The sequence below is a fragment of the Coenobita brevimanus genome, chromosome 66 (genome assembly GCF_032717465.1).
Source record: "Coenobita brevimanus isolate Jiangsu-jjx chromosome 66, ASM3271746v2, whole genome shotgun sequence".
Classification (NCBI taxonomy): domain Eukaryota; kingdom Metazoa; phylum Arthropoda; class Malacostraca; order Decapoda; family Coenobitidae; genus Coenobita; species Coenobita brevimanus.
This window is the reverse complement of record NC_137019.1, coordinates 10785742-10806607: the sequence shown is the minus strand read 5'-3', so window position 1 is coordinate 10806607 and position 20866 is coordinate 10785742. Positions and strand designations below refer to the sequence as shown.

Here is a 20866-nt window from a genome sequence, read left to right as displayed (position 1 = left end):
GAAGAGGGATGATGAGGAAAGGGATTCGAAGAGGAGGGATGAGACAGAGGAGTTATGAGGAGGGAGTTAACAGGGATGAGGGGAGAAAAGGAATGAGGGGAGGAGAGGGGTGAGGGGAAGGAAAGAAATAAGGGGGAGGAGAGGGATGAGGGGGATGAAGGAAATATGGGAGAGGAGAGGGATGAGGGGGAGGAAAGAAATAAGCGGAGGAGAGGGATAAGGGATAAGGAAAGAAATGAGAAATGGAAGAGGGATTAGTAGAAGAAATACGAGTAATGAGATGAAGGGTAGTGGTGATAAGGATGGGGTGCGAGGGAAAAATAGGAGCAAGACAAAGACTCGCGTGTAAAAATCCTTGAGAGAATTCATTACCCGCCGCCAGGAGCGACAAAAAGGGAGGACGAGGGGGGAAACTGCGGTGATGAATGTATCCTGCTTTACGACACTCCGGTGCGACACGACCCCTTGCATGGTTGTCGTTCTGTGGGAATTCTTGCAAAGTACGTGAGAGGGCGTGGAGAGAGGGAGAGAGCTTGGAAGGAGAAGCTGGAGGAGGGGTGAGGATGGAAGAAGGTATGGAGTTTCGAGAGAGAGAGTGAAGACAGAGGATGGAGGGGGGAGCAGAGAAGTTGACAGGAGAGGAATGAGGGAGGGAGGGAGGGAGGATGGAAGAGAGAGTGAATGGAGGAGGGGGAGGGACCTGAAGCACCTCGATTCTCACAAAGCACAGTCACACTTTCTCCAGATGGGGTGCTGGGAGAGGGAGGGAGTGAAGCGAGGGAGGAAGGTAACTGGAAAGGGTGGAGGTAGAGAACTGGGATGGGGGAAATGGAAAGAAGTAGTGAGTTTACAAAATTAAGAGGGAGAAAAAAGAGAGAGGGATAGAAGTCAGGAGCTTGCAGTGGGAGGGTGTGGTGGAAGATAGGGAATGGGGGGGAAAAGGATGTAGGGAACTTGGAGGGAGGAATGGAAGGAGAAGAAAAAAAAAAGCTGCTGCACTGGGATTGAGAGAGTGGAGAGACGGAGAAAAGAAAGGAGCTTGTGCAATAAGAGTGGAGTGAGTGAATTAAATCCATAGAGTGGCCTAAAGAACAGAAAGAAGAGGGGAAAAGAAATGAGTAAATGGAAGTGAATGAGTAATGAGACAAGACTGTGTGAGGAAAATGAAAGGAGGTACGGTGTATGGGGAAAGAAAACGAAGGACTATAAGATGAAGGGAAACAAGAGAGGCAGGGAGCTCGAAGACAATAGAAGTTTGCAGGGAGTTGACGGGGAAAAAGGCAATGCTGTAATGAGCCTGAACAGACACAAACGTAGGTGAGTGAGGAACAGCAAGAGAAGAGTGAAGTGAGGTACGGAATTTGGAGTTAAAGTCTGGAGGAGAAGATGTACATAAAAGAGGTAAAATTTGAATCTAGGAATACTTGGGAAGCTGATGGAAGAAAGCTAGAATAATCAGAAGAGGAAAAGAGGGTGTAAGAGACAGGCGAATGGACGAGGATTAGCGAGATGGAGAGGGTGTGCAGGGCGTATGGAAAGAGATGAAGGGAGAGAGAATGTGCAAAGAGGGAGGTAGATACTGTGAGTCGGCGTGTGTGGGAGGAAGGGAGGAAGGGAGATGGAGGGAGGGAGGAGCACTGGAGAGAGGGTGTGAGAAATGGTGGTGGGTGAGAGAGGGTGCTGTTGGGAGGGGGAAGAGAGATATAGTGGCTAAAGGGAGGAGGAGGAGGAGGAAGGGTGGTAGGGTGAGAGAGAGAGAGAGAGAGAGAGAGGACTGGGGTGGAGCGAGGCAGGGGAGGTGGATTAGTTTGTCTTTAAATTGTGTGGTTATCGGACGCAGCTAACTGTTATTTTAATTGTGTTTGTTGTGTTGATGGTTGTTGCAGTGTCGCGTTACGTTGACTGCAATATTGGTGACGCTGGCCACACTGTCACAGCTCCTCCTACTGTTACGCTATGTTACGGTCACGTCACTTGTTAAGTTTAACCCCTTGAAACTGCTGACTTTATTATTAGTCTGATTTTTGCTTTTTCAGACGGATTTTTCACTATAAGACGTTTTCCTTAAGATAAAAGAAAATCGTCTGGCAGTGAAAATAAAATGAAATATAAACAACACTACTGGAGGAGTTAACTATCATTTTTTTATGGCAGCCCTAAAGGAACAGCGACCTGGACTGTAAAGCTACTACGCAAATAAACTCAACTACTACCACATGTTTGCTTGCTTTACTCAGGCCCTCAGGTGCTCATCAAGGTGCTAAAAATACACACGCACACAGTAACACACACACACACACACACACACACACACACACACACACACACACACACACACATCGTCTTATTTTTGCGGGCTTATACGATCTCAGGTTACGAGCCAGGATGCACCGCCACTCCTGTTTACGAGTTGTTCTGATTTACGGCCACTGAAGTGACCCTCTCTCTCCCTCTCACTCACTCACTCACTCTCTCACTCCTGTTTACGCGTTGTTCTGATTTATGGTCACTGATGTGACCCTCTCACTCACTCATTCACTCACACATTTTTCTCCTGCATGTTATCTAATTACAAACCGCTTAACTCTCGTACGTTATCTGTGTATCTCAATGTCAACACAGTATTCATAAATATAACTCAAGAGAATATAAATGACAGATGCAGAAATAAACTGGTAAGGAAGAAGTGCTTGGAACCCTCTCCTACACAGACGAGAATACCTAACAAGTCTGGCTCAGGGGGTGGAAAGACTTGGTTTCCTATTCTAAAACTCTCCTAAGCCTAGGAGGTAATCAACTATTTACATTTCCCCTTCAAAAATTATTAAACTTGAAGATGTGGCTCAATTATTCTTATCACCTATAAAATTAATGAAGTAACCGAGTATTCGCATCACACAAAAAATTATCAGGCTTTAAGAGGCAATTCCTACCGGACCCAGGTTCGAATCCCGGCTGGGGCAGGGAACAGTTTAAGGATTTCAATTTCATGAAATCAGACTTTACTGATCTACCAGAAGACCCGCCGACATGTCGTAAAAATACCCCCGCTAATACCAATACACCAGTCCTGTATGAGACAGCCCTAGCATGTATTCAGTATGGACGGTGGGTGTTAGTGCCGAAGTGGTGACATGTAAAAAAGGTGTATGGTATGTAGGAGGACTACTGGGCCTTGATAGCAGGCTGTGAAGCCTATGCCCAGAGTCGGACACATTAAAAAAAAAAAAAAAAAAAAAAAATCATTATTCACACTACTCCACAAAAAACCAATCTATATTATAATGTATTACCCAAGCCTAGACTCCAAGTGCCCCCCTCTTTACCAAGACGGGCTTGTGATCGCACTCTCTGCCAAGTTATGATCAGGGCCGGACGTGACCTGGTAACCAAATGGAGGGGGGCCGGGATGAAAGTATAACCAGCAAGTAAGGACCACTCCGGGATCTAATGGCAATGTAAACCCTGCCCTTTATCGTCGACAGATCGGTGGCCACGTCTGAGGCACTGGCTGAGGGTGAGGATAGAGGGGCTGTATGAATCCTATTTTCATATCGACAGACATGAGGTGGGTCAGAGGGTGGGTGGGTAGGTGAGTGTGGGGCTGTGATGGAGGTTGTGGGTCCCATTTTTTATATGAATAACCATGGGATCATTGGGTGAGAGAGTGAGTGTGTAGGGGGCAATGTTGGGAGATGGGCAAGTGGGTGGGTGCATGGGTAAGTGTGGGGCTGTGGTAGAAGTTTATGGGTCCTGTTTTTCGTATCAATAATCATGGAATCAGTGGATAAAGGAATGGGTGAGTAGGGAACAATATTGGGGTTTAGTAAGTCCTATTTTCCATACCAGCAGTCATGGGGTGTGGGTGAGGGGGTGGGTAAGTGAAAGTGAGACGGGTGTTTGGGGTTTCCGGGTCCTGATTTTCTCATTAACAATCAATCATTCTCTTCATTGGATTATTATACTGACAACTGAATAATCTTCTGTGTATTCTTTTTTCGTATGAGCAATCGATCACTCTCGTTATCGTATTTTTTCACTCGTTATTGTAATTTTTCGTATTAACAACAGATCACTTTCCTTTCGTTGCTTTTGTTTTGAGCTATCGAAAAACAAATGTATGTATAAATAATGATGACTTCCATATACTGTAATCTTAAACAGGATATTAGTTCTGTAGGTGAGGTAGGGTAACAAGACAGTTAAAGAGAGACAAAACTCTATTTATCACAGCAATAATCAATTAATCCTGTCACTGGTCCTTTTTTATTGTTTTATTTTTTTTTAATTATCGTTGGAAATTCTTAATGGAATATTAATAATGGTTTACATAACCCAAACTAACAGCTGCAATTTTTTTTCTGGCTATGTGGTTAAGACATCCGGTTACGGATTTCTCTTAGAAAAATCGTCTGTTTTTTTTAGCCTTAATGATATGGCTCACGGCACAAAAACCTCAACACTTTCCAACTCCTTTGACTTTCCGCATATAAAAAAGTGTCTGGGATGAATGAGAACAAAATAGCCTTGCATCCATACGAGTAACTAAGTCCACGCCAGAAAAAAGGGCCAAACCAGTTACTCTATATCATTCTTTCTCTCTTGCCATCTCACTACTGAGGGGAGGGGAGGTGGGGGTGGTGTGTAGTGTGGAGGGGGGGGGGCGGAGATAATGTAGGGGAGCGGGAGAAGATAGTGATGGGGAAGGAAGTGGGAAAAGGCGCAGGAGGAGGAAGGTGAAGATCATTCTGGTGGAGGGGGAGGAACACAAACAGGCCGAGATGGAAGATGACCAATGAAATCTGTCTGCCATGTCAACTGCTAGGGGCAACAGGTAAACAGCACTAGAAATCCATACCATTACAAGGGACAATCAGGAATATACCAGTAAAGGAACAGAATGCAAAATATGGAATTATGATAGGGGAAACTGGCTAAATCCGCCATAATGGATTTCTCTCACTCGAAAAAAGAAAATTAGTCTGACATTTATCTGAACAAAACATCATACGTAACTTAGTACACGGCAGAAAAACGAAGCTGACCAGTTACCGTACTTTTTACCATTCGCTCGCTCTCGCCATGTCGGAACTGGGGGAGAAGGGAGAGTGGAGAGGAATGGTGCGAAATGAGATAGTGGAGGGGGGAGATGGTGGGGGAGGTGGAGTCAGTTGGGGTGGGGTTGATGGTGGGGGAGGAAGTGATGGTGGGGGAGGGGTTGATGGTAGAGGAGGGATTGATGGTAGAGGAGGGATTGATGGTAGGGTAGGGATTGATGGTGGGGTAGGGGTTGATGGTTGGGTAGGGTTTGATTGCGGGGGAGGGGGATATGGTGGGGAGACGATCGTGAGGGGGAGGTGGAGATAGCGAGGGAAAGTGTAGATAGCGGGGAGGGGGTGTATAGTGGGGACGCGGGGAGATGGTGGGGGTGGTGAGGGGGATAGTGAGGAAGGAGCCTGCACCAAACCTTGTGGTGAAACAGACAGGCCACATCCGCCATTTAGGATTCAACTATATACATTTTACAGAAACTTAACCTTTCTTTGTTCAGTGTGTGTAATTCTGTTAGAACACTCAGGGAGCCAAAACAACTCACAACAGCCTACATTATCAGCGAGGCAACACGTAAACTAACATCAATATTGCGTGGAATTTCTATTATATCATTCAGGAACCATCAATAGACACAAAAGCCTAAAATTCGAGCAGAGAAAAAGCTAATATTACATTTTACACATTACGGCTTCACATTTACTTGTTTTTCCCTTGCGTCAGTTTTCCTGGTTCACGTTCCGCTAGAATAAAACTGTCTTATTTTAGCCAGGAAATTATCAAACAACACGGTGGGGAGAAAGAGTACTGAAGAATATACGGGAGGGTGATGTGTCGTGGGGGAAGGGGGTCGTTCATGAGGACAGACAAGAGTACATTTGGGAAGAAGATGCATGTGTCGTGGGAATAAAGGTTGTCACTGAGCAGGGAGAGAAAAAATAATAGAGTATTGTATATGAGACAGGGGGATACGTTGTGGGAAAAGAGCGAAATAAACACCTGGACAACACTCGTACAAGGAGTCGGTCCCGGAAAATAGATAACTAGGTCCATATATAAAAGGATGGATATACAGATAGATAGATACAGAGATAGATAGTTACGTCCGGGGTGACACGTACAGCTGTGGCAACGAACCCTCCACGCTACTCTCACGTCCGCCCACCCCGCAGCTGCTTGAGAGCTGAGTAAAACAATGAATAAAGATGAACATAAAACGACACTACAAGATCTTCATCATCATCATCACCATTATCTTTTTAGCCATCATCATCATCATCGTTTTCATTACAAGGGTGGGTAGGATCCAAAGCAAAGAAGCATGAAATATTAACAAGAAAAATATGGAAAGATATGATGTAAACAAAAGCTTTAAATTACAACACCAACAAGCGTAACTAAGCAAATAACTAATAACTGATCCTTTTAAAAATCAGGTATGAAACACTGATAATTAACATACACGTAAAATGACTATAAAAACACTAATAATCTCAATTACCTCCATAAAACACCAAATGAGCAAATCCTGTACAAATATAGGAGGCAAACTGGCAAAATATATATAGAAAGACGAGGATATAATTAGAGACGTATTACAGACAAGAACATTTTCGTATTAAGTGCTGTATAATGGGAATTTCGGGCTAAATGAAGCTGGATTTCGCAATATAATCATGGAGTGTAAGGTACAGGGATATATTAAGTGATCATATTAAAGAGAAGGAAAAAAGCGCCCTCGTTTGATTTTAGCATTTGTAATTTTAGTGTCATAAATATTTGATTATGCGAACACACACACACACACACACACACACACACACACACACACACACACACACACACACACACACAAGATTACTTTCTATAGGGTCTTTAGACTGCACTGCACTATACCCAGTCATCTATTCCTCCCACACACATCCACAAAATATCCAAACACACACACACACACACACACACACACACACACACACACACACACACACACAAATACCCCCCCCAGTATATATTTCTTGACCGTGACAGCCCAGATCAATCACAGACATGACGTTAACGCGAAATCAATCACTTAAGAACTCACATAATTCCTCGAATCTGACTCAAACTGCCCAATATTAACGTCGATTCATTCACGGCAAAGCAGAAATGAGAAAAAGTTAAAAGGCAAATGGGAACAGGAAAAATGGTAATACAGAAAAAAGAGCCAGTTATGGTTAAAGAAGAAATCTACAAGTGAGCCAAATATAGAAGACTAAATGGACGGATAATAAGGTAAAAAGAAGGAATAATAAAATAAAAAACGGGAGTAAAGAAAAACGAAAGTGCAATTAACGAAGAAGTGAAAAGAAGGCTAAGGGCAAGCGACGAAAAAAAAAAAAGGGCAATAAACGTAGTTATTAAGGAAAAAGAAAGCCAAAAAAATGTAACAGAAAGTAAACATGGGTGAGAAATTATAAGGTCGAAATAATAATGGCGAGGCAGAGAGAGAAAGAGAAAAATAAAAAACAGAGAAAGAAAAACAGAATGGGAAAAAGGAAATAAAGGTTAAATTATGATTAAGAATGACATTAAATATAAACCAGAAAAAAGGAGGGTCGTAGGAAAAGAAGTAAGAACAAAAAAGAAAAGGCAACAAATGATGACGGAGAAGTGGTACAGAAAAAGGTTCATATTACAAGGAAGCAAGAAATTTATCAAAACAAAAGGGAGTAAACGAAAAAGGAATGGAGAGAGAGAGAGAGAGAGAGAGAGAGAGAGAGAGCAACAGAAACCGTAGTGTTGTCTGGCCTCATCGATTCCTACCTGATTGTGAGTTATTATGGGCGGTGGGATCAGGGAAAGATTCGCCGGTGATTATAAACATTGATTGTGCCTCGCCTTCCAACATGACTCCCTCTCCTCCTTGTTTATTCCTCGGCTTTTCTTCCTAATTTCCTCATTCTCGATTTTTTCCTCCTCTCTTCCTTGGTTCTTCCTATGCCTTTCTTCCCAGCTTCCTCATTCTCGATTTTTTTCTCTCTTTCTTCCTTACTTATTGTTTTATCTTCATAACAACTTTCTGCTTTCTTCCTTTTCTCCATACTAGTTCCTGTGCCTCTCTTTTTATAAATCGTATTCCTGAGTTTTTATTATTTATTTCCTTACTTAATCCTCTGCCATTCTTCCTAATTTCTCTGTTCTTGAGTTACGTCTTGCCTTCCCCCTCTAATCCCTATTCTTCTTTCCTTATTCCTATGCCTTGCTTCTTATTTTCCTTATTAATTTCTTCTCTTTCCTCCTCTGATTCTCTGCTTTTTTTCATTCCTCTGGATTTCTTACCAGCTCGTTTATTCTCTGGTTTTGTTTCCCTACCTGACTTCCTCATTTTTTACTTTCTCATTTCTTCCATACTAATATTAGTTCCTAGCTTTCTAATAATTTCCTCATTTACATTTTTTTTTTTTAACTATCCCTCTTCCTTCCTTGCAAATTTTCCCTTCTCACTTCACATTTTCTCTACTATTAATTTTTTTCTCCTCTGATTTCCTTTTCATTCTACCTCATTCTTCTGCCTTCATTTTTTTTTTTTTTCATTCCCAAGTTTATTTTCTTTTTCTTGATCGTACGTTATGTCTTCTCTTCCCCCTCTGCCCATCTTCGTAACAAATTTCTTCATTCTCGACTTTTTTCTCCTTTCTTCTTGGTCTTGTAATTGTCTTTCACCCTTTTTCTTCGTGGTTTGTCTCCCTCCCACATTTTCCCCTTGTTTTGCTAATCTCTTCATTATTCTCTCGTAATTGTTCTCTCTCTCTCTCTCTCTCTCTCTCTCTCTCTCTCTCTCTCTATATATATATATATATATATATATATATATATATATATATACTGTCGGAAATTCTCGGTATTAACATTATAAAAACTTTAACCACAAGATATAACACAAAAGCTGTAATTACTGTCTACTGGTTTATAGGAATTTTGATCCATTAAAAAAAAAAAAAATATCAAACATTCTCTCTCTCTCTCTCTCTCTCTCTCTCTCTCTCTCTCTCTCTCTCTCTATTTTCCTTACATTCTTCCAACTCTTCAATCTTAAAATTCTCATTATCAATATTATTTTCTCTCAACTCTGCCCTGTTCTCTCTCTTTCCTTTACCTCTAGTGAATATATGTCTCTCCTCTCCCGTTTCTTTCCTCCCTCTCCTCATGTTCCCTCCTCTCTCTTCCTCTATTTCTTTCTCACCCCCATCTTCTCTCTTATTCGTCTTGACCTCTCTATCTTTTTTCCCAGTTTACTTTTTCACCATTCCTCCCTCCCATATTTTTCTTATTGCCTACCCTTTCTTCGTTCTTTCCTTCTCTCTCCCACCAGCATGTCACTTTTCCCTATACTGTCCTCCCTGTCATCTCCCCCTCTTTCCTTTCTCTTCTACCCTTCCTTTTCTTCATCCTCTAAATTCTTTTCTTCCTTACCTTTCTACTGCCTCGTCCTCCTTCCCTTCTTTCTCTGCAATCTTCTGTCTCTCTCTCACTCCATACTTTCTTTCCCCCATTCCCCTCTCTTTCTTCCCACCTTCTCTCCTTCCCCATTACCTTCCGTCCCTTCCCTCCTGCCCTCTTACCCTCCATTACCTCTCTCCCTCCTACCTCCATTTCCTCCTTCCTCCACTCTCCATCTCTGCCTGCTTGACCTTCACATTTTTTCTCCCTTCCCTCACTAATTCTCGTCTCTCATCTCAGCCCAACCTGACCCACCCCTCTCACCCTCACCTACACCCTCCCTCTCATACTTATCTACCTCTCTCACCCTCACCGACCATCCCCCTCACCCTTATATATACCTCTGTCACTCCCAGCCACACCCTCCCTTTCACCCTTATCTACCTCTCTCACCCTCAGCCACACCCTCCCTTTCACCCTTATCTACCTCTCTCAACCTCACCATTCCCTCTCATCCCTCAACTTCCCTTTCACCCCCACGTACTCTCTCTCGTCCTCACCTTCCTCTAATCCCCTTAATCACCCTCATCCTTACTCCCACACTCACTCATCCATATAACTCTCCTTCAGTCTTCTTGCCCATCCGTCTCACTCTCACCCTACCTCTCACCCTCTCCCTCCTCCTCACCCTCACCCTCCTCTCCACCCTCACCCTTTCTCTCCCCCATTCCTCTTACATAACGAACCTTCTGCAGTCACCTCAACGAAATCAGGTGAAAACGTAAACGAAAAACTGAGACCAAAGAGAAGACGAATGAAAGGGACGACGAACAATGGATACAAAACCGATCACAAGCAACGAAAAATAAAAAAATAAATAAACAGCCTACATCAAACAGAAAAAATAATCGTGCTGCTTATAAGTGGACAATCAATTTTCTTAGGAATTAACGCTATTTCAGTTCCCTTGCTCTTAGATTTATTGCAAATTATATCGTGTTCCTAAGATTGGAGTTTTAATTTCTCTTTTACGTTCACCACCACCACCACCATCGCACTCTCTCTCTCTCTCTCTCTCTCTCTCTCTCTCTTCTCCTTCCGATTACCGCGCGGCATTACATTCTCGCTCTCTTTCATTCATCTGTTTTCGCATAACCTCTTTTTCCTCTCTTTCAGTTACAACACGACTCTCTCTCTCTCTCTCTCTCTCTCTCTCTCTAAGGTAAACCTACAAAGATAAAAACCACACACCACACCACACCACCACACCTCACCTCCCACTGTTACTTGTAAAAATCAATGACTGACTCACACCCCTCGGACCTGTGCTCAGAAGTAACGATTTCTAGAGTGGAATGCAGTTTTGGTACCCCCCTCCACCATCCTCTCTCTCTCTCTCTCTCTCTCTCTCTCTCTCTTTGGGTTCATTCTAGCCGGATGGGAACATTTGTGGGTGGTCTTAATTTGGCTTCATTATAATGCAACCTAATTATTCATTATTACTGTTATTGTTATCATCATTGTTATTATTAGTAGCATTATTATTATTATTCTCACAATTATTATTATTGTTTTTATTACTACTATTACAATAATAACAACTACTACAACTACTGCTACTGCTACTACTACTACTACTATTGCTACAACTACTACTGTTACTTATATCGTTATTCCATTTCTACTACAAACAACTACTACTAACACTGTAACCATCGTTAATATATGTTCCTATTATATGCGGTAACAGCAGTGATAACAACAAAACAATAACAATAAATAATAATAATAATAATAATAATAATAAAGTTTCAAACGTTCAACTCCACAAAACCATCCAGAGGCCAATTGACAGTGTCCATATAATGAAGCAATTAGCCGTCTCCTAATGGCGCTTAAAACCACTAATAATGGAAGAGCTTGTAAGTGCACGTATGTAATTGGCGGTAACAAGTGACCTTTTGAAGACAATGCAACTTCTGGGGTGGTCACACACACACACACACACACACACACACACACACACACACACACACACACACACACACACACACACACACACACTCTCTCTCTCTCTCTCTCTTTCCTCACATCTTTCAACTTTCCACCCATTGTCTTCTCTCTCTCTTGCTTTCTTCTGCCTTTCTTTACCCTCTGTGTTTTTCATGATCATATTTCCCTTCCCTCTCCTCTTTTTTTTCTATCTTTTTTCCTTCACGTACTTTCCATTTTTACTCACTTTCCTCCCTCCTCCTCTCCCTTATCACTTTCTCTCCTCCTCCTTCTTCTGTCTACGTCCCATCCTTTACTCTTTCTCTCTCCCTTCCTTTCCTCCATTTTCCTCTTCTTACCTCCATTCCTTTCCTTCCATCCCCAGTTGAAAAGCGAAAAAGCACAGGTCTAATTAAAACCTGTACCTCTCTTGACAAACATATATATCGACATTAACAGAAGTGCACCTCCAAAGCGACCGTCCTTCCTACTTCTTTTGACATTTGATACCGGAATGAATAAATGAACTGTAACTTGAAATCACCATTATCATCATCATCATCATCTTAACCCACTTTCCCATCACTTCAACCGGGCGAGCAGGATTCAGAAAGCAAAAAAAGAAAAACAGAAACGTAAAAGAAGCTGCCAACTATTCCCAGTGAACACGGTATCACAGTCACATACCCATTCACTCATTATTAAAGCCACTGACATTCTCTATATGCAAAACATTAATGAATAAATACATAAATGAATAAAGAAAAATAAATATACATAAAACGGGTAGCAAGATAATGAAACTGGGTGGTGTGGCCATCACTAGAAAGTCAAGAAAAAAATCGTTCGGACTATCTAAATTCTCAACTACATATGCAGTACGTAAATAAATCAATAAATAAATCCATAAATAAATACGATAAATGTAGTAGGAGGAAAATTACGTTAGGTGTGGCCATCATGAAGAGGGGGAGAAAAACCAGTTGCGATGCTTTCAACGAGGTAGCAGCTTTCTACACACTTAACAACAATGACTGGAGCCTTCTCTCTCTCAGATGGTGTCGCCCTGCCTTCCTCTGACCCGCCACATACCGAGATTAAACACGATTGTAAAATGGCAAATATGTTCAGTGATTTCTCGCAGGAGTAAGCTGATAGGTGGAGAGAGGGAGAAAATGGGGATAATGGAAAGAATATGATAAATGGGGAAAAATAAACGCTGGAAGAGTTAAACACCCTTGTACACAGGAAATGGGAAAATGAGGATATTGGAAAGAAAACGATACAAGGAGAAAATGGAAGATGGATGGGTTAAACACCCTCGTAAACAGTTAAACCTGTGAAATAATATCTTGGCAAAGGCGATACGTCAGAGAAACAGAGGAAGGATATGGGGTACAGAGAAATGAAATACGGGACATGGGGAAGAAAAAGTGAGAGAGGGACACCGATGATAAGTGCCTGGAAGGGCAAATATGTTTGGAGAAAGGGACACGCTGGGGGGATGAAGGGAAGAACAGAGAAGACAGAAATATCGAACACAAATGTGGATGACGAAAGTGTAAATGTGGACCAGATGGGAGTACTGAGTGTAAAAGAGGTGAGTGAGTAAGAATCAAGGGCAAGAGAGAGGACGGGGGTTTGTAAGATAGGGAAGACCAGGTGAGAGAAGGGAAATGGGTTAGGAGGAGGGAAGGGAAGGATATATACAAGAAGAGAAATAGGTGAAAAACAATAGTTCTGATGAGAAGGGGTAGATGAAAGATCTATGAGAAGGGGTAGATGAAAGATCTATGAGAAGGGGTAGATGAAAGATCTATGAGAAGGGGTAGATGAAAGATTTATGAGAAGGGGTAGATGAAGGGCTGATGAGAAGGGGCAAATGATGGGCTGATAAGAAGGGGTAGATGAAGGACTCCTGAGAAAATGTAGATGAGGAACAGAAGAGAGCAGGTGATGTGGACAAGAAGTGGCAAAGGACGAAGGATGAGGCAAATACATTTCACTCCGCATCAGAGTGACACTGCGCCAAAACTAACATCTTTCCACACCTCTCCATACTCCCTCACTCTCCAGCCCCTATAACTCTAATTTGGAATGGACTATACAGGTGAAAGAGTTAGAGTAATGGAGTTTGGGCAGGTGTGAAAAGGTGTGAGACGTGAGTAAGTGTAATTCTAATCTGGAAAGGACTTTACACAAGGGAATGAAGTTTTGAATTGAGGGCAACTTTAAGATACTGATGGCTATAGCACAAAAGATTATAAAAGTAAATGGCTCCTGTCTGAAAATTATAATGTATAGTTAACCACAGATATAACGAAATATGATGATTCAGACTGCTATATAAACATTGAAAGCAGGAATCTACTGTTTGCTCTCCTCTTTTTTACACTTTTCCCACACCCATGACGACTACAAACCTCCGTATATTCTCTCTCTCTCTCTCTCTCTCTCTCTCTCTCAAAACTGGCCCGGTACTCCATCACACGCAAGAAGGTGGGTGTTAGGGGCCGAGCACAGCTACGTCGTCCCCCGGGGGCCCTCAGCATAAGGCCTCAACCGGTTAACTTTACAGCGGGCCCGTAATGGTGGTAACAATTTTCCGTGTCACTATAAATGTGAGAAAAAAGTAATAGCATGTCATTACTCAGCATTATTCACGTGGGGTAATACCTTCCTTCGGCTGGGGACTTGCGGGTTTTGTTCAGACACTCCCTCATTCCATTCCTCTCTCCTTCTCTCCCTCTCTCCTTCCCTCCCTCCCTCCCTCACTCTCCAAAGGTACTGGTACTTCCGATGACTGGGTTTCTTTGGTGGTTTCACGTCATGGTGATGGAAAAAACTGATGGTTTTCGACTTCGTACGGAGGGAAAAAAAAATGATGGTTTTCAAATGCGTTACCAGACAGAAAGGAAGGCAGGAGAGAAAACAAAAAAAGCACTGTCTTGGAATTCGTATATGAAAACTTAAAGAGCCAGGAAAAAAATGATGATTTTCTAGATGAGACAAACGAGGAAAATAGCTTAGCCAGGAAGAGAGAGAGAGAGAGAGAGAGAGAGAACAGCACTCTCGGATCATCTTAAAATTTCCTCCACTGTCTATCACCGCAAAAAGTAAAATACAGAATAAAACGAGGCAAGTATCACTATCAGACAAAAAAAAAAAATCCTATTAACATTACCATCCCATTACACGCATTTCCATCAGAGAATAAATTACCTTAACTCCTCCTGGTTCTTACTCCCTTGTACGAAAAAAAGAGGAGATGTAAAAATAATGTAAAAATAATAAAATATATAATACTTCCAGGTCCGCTTGAACGTGAATTAACTTTATAAACGAAACCGCGCTTGAGAGAACATTAGGGAATTAGGTCTTACTAGCCAGCGGGGACAGGAGGGGGTTGGGTGAGTGAGAAGGGGGTAGATGGATGCGAGTGAGATGGGGGAGAGAGACAGAGGAGGGAGTGGGTGCGAGATGGGATGGGGTAAAGTGAGGGAAAAGAAGGGGGTAAATGGAAAAGAGAGGAGGAAGTTAGAAGAAGAGGGTCGGTGATGAGAAAACTGGGAGTAGATGGGGAACAGGAGGTTAGAAGGAGAGAAGGAAAGGAGAAGTAAGAGGGGGCACTAAGTAGGTTAGATGGGGGCAGCTCAAAGGCAGGAGGAGGTGGATGAGGAGGGGAGGAAAGGGAGAGGGTGATACTAAAGGAAGCAGGGGAAGGGAGCAGGTGAAAGACAGCAGGGGATAGAAGGGTTAGTTAGACACGTATTGCTGAGAGACATGAGGATATAAGTGAAGGATAGGAAAAGAGGTGAAGGGTTAGATGAAGGAAAGGGTAGGGGTTAGATGAAGGGGAGGAGAGGGGTGAGTGAGGATTAGGAGGAGGGTACAATTACAGAAGGGGGCAGAAGAAGGGGAGACATGGAACAGACAGTGGAGGAGAGGGTAGATGCGTGGTCAGGAAGAGGATAGGTGAATATGTAAAAGGAGGACACGCAGGGTTAGGATAAAAGGGGATGCTGAACAGGGGGCATTAGAATGAACAGGAAGGGACAGGAAGGCAGAAGGGATGGGTGTGTCGAGGAAGAGAAAGGAGTATACGAAATTAACAAAGGATAATAGGAGACAAAAGGAGGATAAAGGAGGGTATAAGGATGACGAGGAAAAGACAGGGCGAGGATGAGGTCTTGTGTGAGGTGGAGAGAAGGGGCCCATACCAGGGAGGAAGTGCTTAAAGTCTACCCAGAGTCCGACTACATTTCCGGTCTTCCGAGTTAATATAGGAGGATGGGGTTCCTGGGAATGCTGGGAATCAAGAGAAAGTGACTGGGAATTAAGGCGATGTGAATGGGATTAGTAGAAATCAAGAGTGAAATACAGGCAAAGGAAGGAATCAAGAGGAAACGACGGGGAACAGGTAGAGTAAGAAAAAGTAATTGGGACTGGTAGACATGAAGAGAATAAAATGAAGAAAGGCAAAAATCAAGAAAAATGGACTGAGACTGTTAGGACTCTTGGTGACTGGGAATGGTGGGAATTTCAATGTGATGGGAACTGTTGTGGAGTCAAAGGAGAGGCTCCGATATCACTGTTGCGAATTACGAGTATCTAAAAATGAAACCTAGAAATGATGGAATGTAGACGTCATCATCATGAATATCATCATCATCATCATCATCATCATCATCAAGGGGTAACAGAAGTGGCTGCAGAAGTTCCGCCGTTTCTGAAGCTGACAACCCCTCTACCTGAATGATGTACTTTGTATTTTATTCCTGTTATTACCATACAATTTTATTCACCTTACGGGTGACTTGCCGAAATGAAGATGTTAGATACAGCCGTCATTAATCCTTTCATTGCTAGGTATCATTCCAATGTTAGGTAAAATCGTGTATGGAAGGTTTAATGACTCTATTACCTAGGTTCACGCAAGGTTCACGAGAGAGGTGGGGGGATAGGAGGGTCAACTTTGAACTACCTTGGCTCATACGGGGCTCAGACACCAGGGATGAGGAAGAGGGAGCAAGCACCATATGCCCTAGGTTCATACAAGACTAAGTACCCGGGGCAGGGAATGGAGCAGAGGAAAAGGGACCATATTACCTAGGCTCCTACAGGCTCAACGACCTGATAGAGAGGCTAGGGGGTCAGATGCCACATTACCTAGGCTCATGAAGGCTTCCATACTGAGGGCTGGGGGCGGGGGAAATTGGAGGGTACCTTAGAAAGTGCCATCAAGACTATGCAGCCTATCACCCTTATCACGAAGTCCTGATAAGAATCCCATGGGTGAGGCCCCCAAACAGATTTCATTATTCATACTCCCCCCACCTCTCTCTCTCTCTCTCTCTCTCTCACCCTACAGTCGTGCTTGTGTTTCCCTCTTCACCCCTACCACATCACAGGCTTATCACTCCCTTATCCACCTGCAAACAGCCCTGTATAATGGCCGCAAAAAAACATATCACTTTAGCACACGACACACAACGCACGGAGAGAATAACCCCCACTGTACACGCAAGGTCAAAAATCCCTGTACACGTTTGGGGTTTTCGAACTGATGAAGAGAATCGAATCCATTTATGTTCATTAGTCTTATAATATCTCACAAACCCCTTCACCCCGAGGACGTTATAATTTTCCTCACACTCTTGGTACCTTCAGACAAATTTATTCAGCTTAAGATTTTTTTTTTTCCCCCCGAATGAGAGAGTTTACATGTAGCCATCAATAATTTTCAGTTCAATGGATGTCCCCTGAGTTGAATGAAATACTCTGCAGGTAAGTAGAATAAAGTAAAAAATATACGTCAGCGGATTGAAGGGGTTAATATCAACATGGTTTCGAGACCAGCCCCCTCCCCCCCTAAAAAAAAAAAACGGAAGTGTACTGAAAAAAGCTAAGGAGAAATTAGCTTCCCGTACCTGAAAATAAGGGAAATATTAGTACCACAGATATTCAGGCAACACTATATAAAAAGCTGAAATAAAATCATCATCATCATGGGCCTAATCTTATATCGAATTAATAAGTGTGGTCTGTAGGACTTAGAATTATACAAAAAAAAATCTGCACAGTGAAAGGTACCATAAATTACATGATGTACATTCTTCTCAAAATTGAAACCTGTAATAAATATCATAATTATTAAACATTCTAGAAACATCAGCCATTAATACAGTCAAGACCGAATGGAGTGGGAATAAAAATAATTGTTATTATAATTACTAAACATCCTAAGAGCACAGACAAAATAGAATCATCAATAGTAAACATCCTAGCCTGTCATCAAAACATCCTAGGTAAATACACACGTATAATTAAAAACCCCATGAGCGAGTGAAACGCGAAACACATGAATCAACACAACATGACAGTGAGAAGGACAGCGGGAGAGGGAGGAAAAGAGTTTCACCTGTCTCTCTGTTAAACATAGGGCGTGGGCGATCTCTATCCTCCGCCTCCGTGTAAGGTAGTGGTTGAAATGGAACTCCTTCTCCAGTTCGAGTGTCTGGAACCGAGTGTATGTCTGCCTGCCTCGCCGACGTGGGCACCCGCTCGGACCTGCGGAGTGGGGCGAGTGAGACAAGGGGCAGTGGAGACGCAACAACCGATGTGGAATTACGGAACTTAAATGGTAGGCTACGGAACTTAGAGTTAACGGATTAAAGTTATGGCACTAGTAGTGATAACTAGAGTAAGTAATATAAATGGTTAATATATACCCAAGACTGATGCAGTGTCGTGTGTGTGTGTGTGTGTGTGTGTGTGTGTGTGTGTGTGTGTGTGTGTGTGTGTGTGTGTGTGTGTGTGTGTGTGTGTGTGTGTGTGTGTGTGTGTGTGTGTGTGTGTGTGCGTGCGCCAGGTGTGAGAAGGGGACAATCAGTGGCGAGACAAAACCGGTATGGAATTATGGGACTTAAATGGTAGTGGATTATTACGGTAAGGGTAGAAACAGAGTAGCCAAAACAAAATATTAACTAATACTGTGGTTTCTTAACTCAAGGTGGATAAATAATAAGTTTAACAAATATGGACTCAAACGTATAAGTGGGCTGGGTGTGAGAAAGGGATGGGGATAGTGGACAGACAACACCCGATATGGTATTATGAAGCCTAAAGGACAGTCTGCTTGGAAATGGTTATGGTAACAGTGTTGAATTAATGAACTCGAAGACAGAAAAAAAGGCATATACTGTGAACTCAAGCAGTGGTGTGTATGGGTGTGTGTAAGTGGGTCGAGTGTGAGGCGGGGGAGGAGGAAGGGTAGTGAAGAGAGAAGATCCGACATGGAAATATGGAACTTAAAAATGGTAGATTACTAAATTTAGAGGTACCAGGTAATAGTTATGGTAATGGTGGTGACAGTAACTAAATTAAATACAAAAATATATACAAGGTGTGTGTGTGTGTGTGTGTGTGTGTGTGTGTGTGTGTGTGTGTGTGTGTGTGTGTGTGTGTGTGTGTGTGTGTGTGTGTGTGTGTGTGTTAAATCAGATACTTTGTTACTGGTGTTGCTGTGGAAAAAAAAAAAAGTTGGACTGGTAGTAAATGTAGGGTACCGTACGTGTAAGACAAGCGAGGGGTGGAGTGACAATGAGAAAGCAACATAAAATTACTAAGATATGTCACTGCTAATGACAGTGTCGCTATGGCCCATGTCATAGGTAAAAATGCAATTACTGTCATGGCAAATAAAGATGGTTGTGCAGTAATAATATAATCTGTAGGTATAAGTCTAGGAATGGTTCAAAAATACAAAATGCCTAGAATAGAAAAACTTGTATTCCCCGCTGTGCTGAGAGTAATTATGGTACAGATTATAGTTTTGTGGAAATAAATGTAACCTGGGGTAACTGAACACATGTACAATTGAAATAACAGCAGAGGTGGGAATGTGTGTGTCAGCTGTTGCTGAGATTGTGTTCTGGTGGTGGTGTATGAACTACATTTGTGTCGGCTGAAACACAAGCTTTTGTTAAAGAGAGAAAAAAATACATATGCTTGCTGTGTTTATATATTGTGTGGCATTTGTAAATAGGAAACACCTTTACTTAATATATTAGTACAGGATAAGGTAAAAGTTAAACTATGTAAGGCATTATGTTTAACAATAATTTACACTATCTTAATACACTGACAATATTAGTTTTATAAAAATATAGCTGTCGAACGTAGCAACTTCAATGAAATAAGATGCAATAAAATAACGACTGTACTTTATTACATGCATTTTCAACATGTATCACATACTATACGTTAAAATATAGCACTTATGAATATCACTGTCAAAATTTACTACAGATATTAATATTTACTATTGATAAAGCAAGTGTTATTGTAAGATTCATAGCATCATTACATGGGGGAAAATATGAGGATGATGGGGAGACGGAAAAATAAACACAGGAAGGAGAATATAAAGCTGGCTGTTGAGAGGGCCAGGGATGGGGTGGGAGAGGGCAGTGAGAACAGGGGGAGCGGAATGGGCAGTGAGGAGGGTGAGGGAGGGAGAGCAAGGATGAGGTAGAGGGGCGGGGGCGGTGAGAAAGAAAGTGAAGCAAAGGGGAGAGGGCTGTGAGAAAGAGGACATAGGAGTGGGAAGGGAAGGAAAGGGAGGAAGCACTGCGAGGAAAGTAAGAGGGCAGTAAGGAGGAAGGGAGGAGGCAGTGACGGAAAGGTGATGGGGTGCAATGTCAAATGAAAAGAGGGGTGGAGGAAGATATAGGGCAGTAGGACGGAGAGAGAGAGGGAAGGGGAAACGAGGAGATGGGGGAGTGGGAAGTGAGACAGAGGGTGATGAGGAAAGGGAGGGTTCAGTGAAAGCAAGGAAAGGAGAGAGGGAAGAGGAGAAGAAGGGCAAAGTGAGAAGGGAGGAAAAGGAAAGGCAGAGAGTTGGGATACAGTGGAAAAGAGGGTGAGAGGAGGAGGGTGAAGAGAAAGTTAGGGTGACAGTATGGAAGAGTGAGAAGGAGAAGGGAGGGGGATGGAGAGGAGACAATAATGAGAAGGACGAAGGGGGAGTGAGGGGGCTGTGGAAGGATGAGGAGAAGTACAGAACAATATTAGTGAAAAAGTGATCATAAACTTAAGCCTTACACTGACAATATATCATCAATACACACATATCAATATAATCACAATATTATTTAAAAGTATTCTAGTATCCAAGAACAACAACAGGTCATGCAAGCATCTATTTGGCTACCAAGACTCATCAGACAACACGCTCACATCTCCTGAAAGAACAGAGGGTTAATACGCAAGACATCACAACCAAAACATGAGTAGCCACTAGTCTAATCAACAGCTAAGGGTTAAAAGAAGCTATAAGCACTAGTAACTACAACGAAATGAAGCTAAATACACAACTAAAGAGATGGCTTTTTTATGT

The 20866-nt window shown here is 42.4% G+C and overlaps 1 protein-coding gene across 1 annotated transcript in view; it reads right to left on the bottom strand.

The window, feature by feature from the left end:
- Nucleotides 1–20866, bottom strand: part of LOC145405378 (homeobox protein abdominal-A homolog) — a 225666-nt gene that overhangs the window by 47736 nt on the left and 157064 nt on the right. The window contains exon 4 of the mRNA XM_080276785.1: nt 17888–18036. Coding sequence (XP_080132911.1) covers nt 17888–18036 — 149 coding nt within the window. The remainder of the gene's footprint in view (nt 1–17887; nt 18037–20866) is intronic.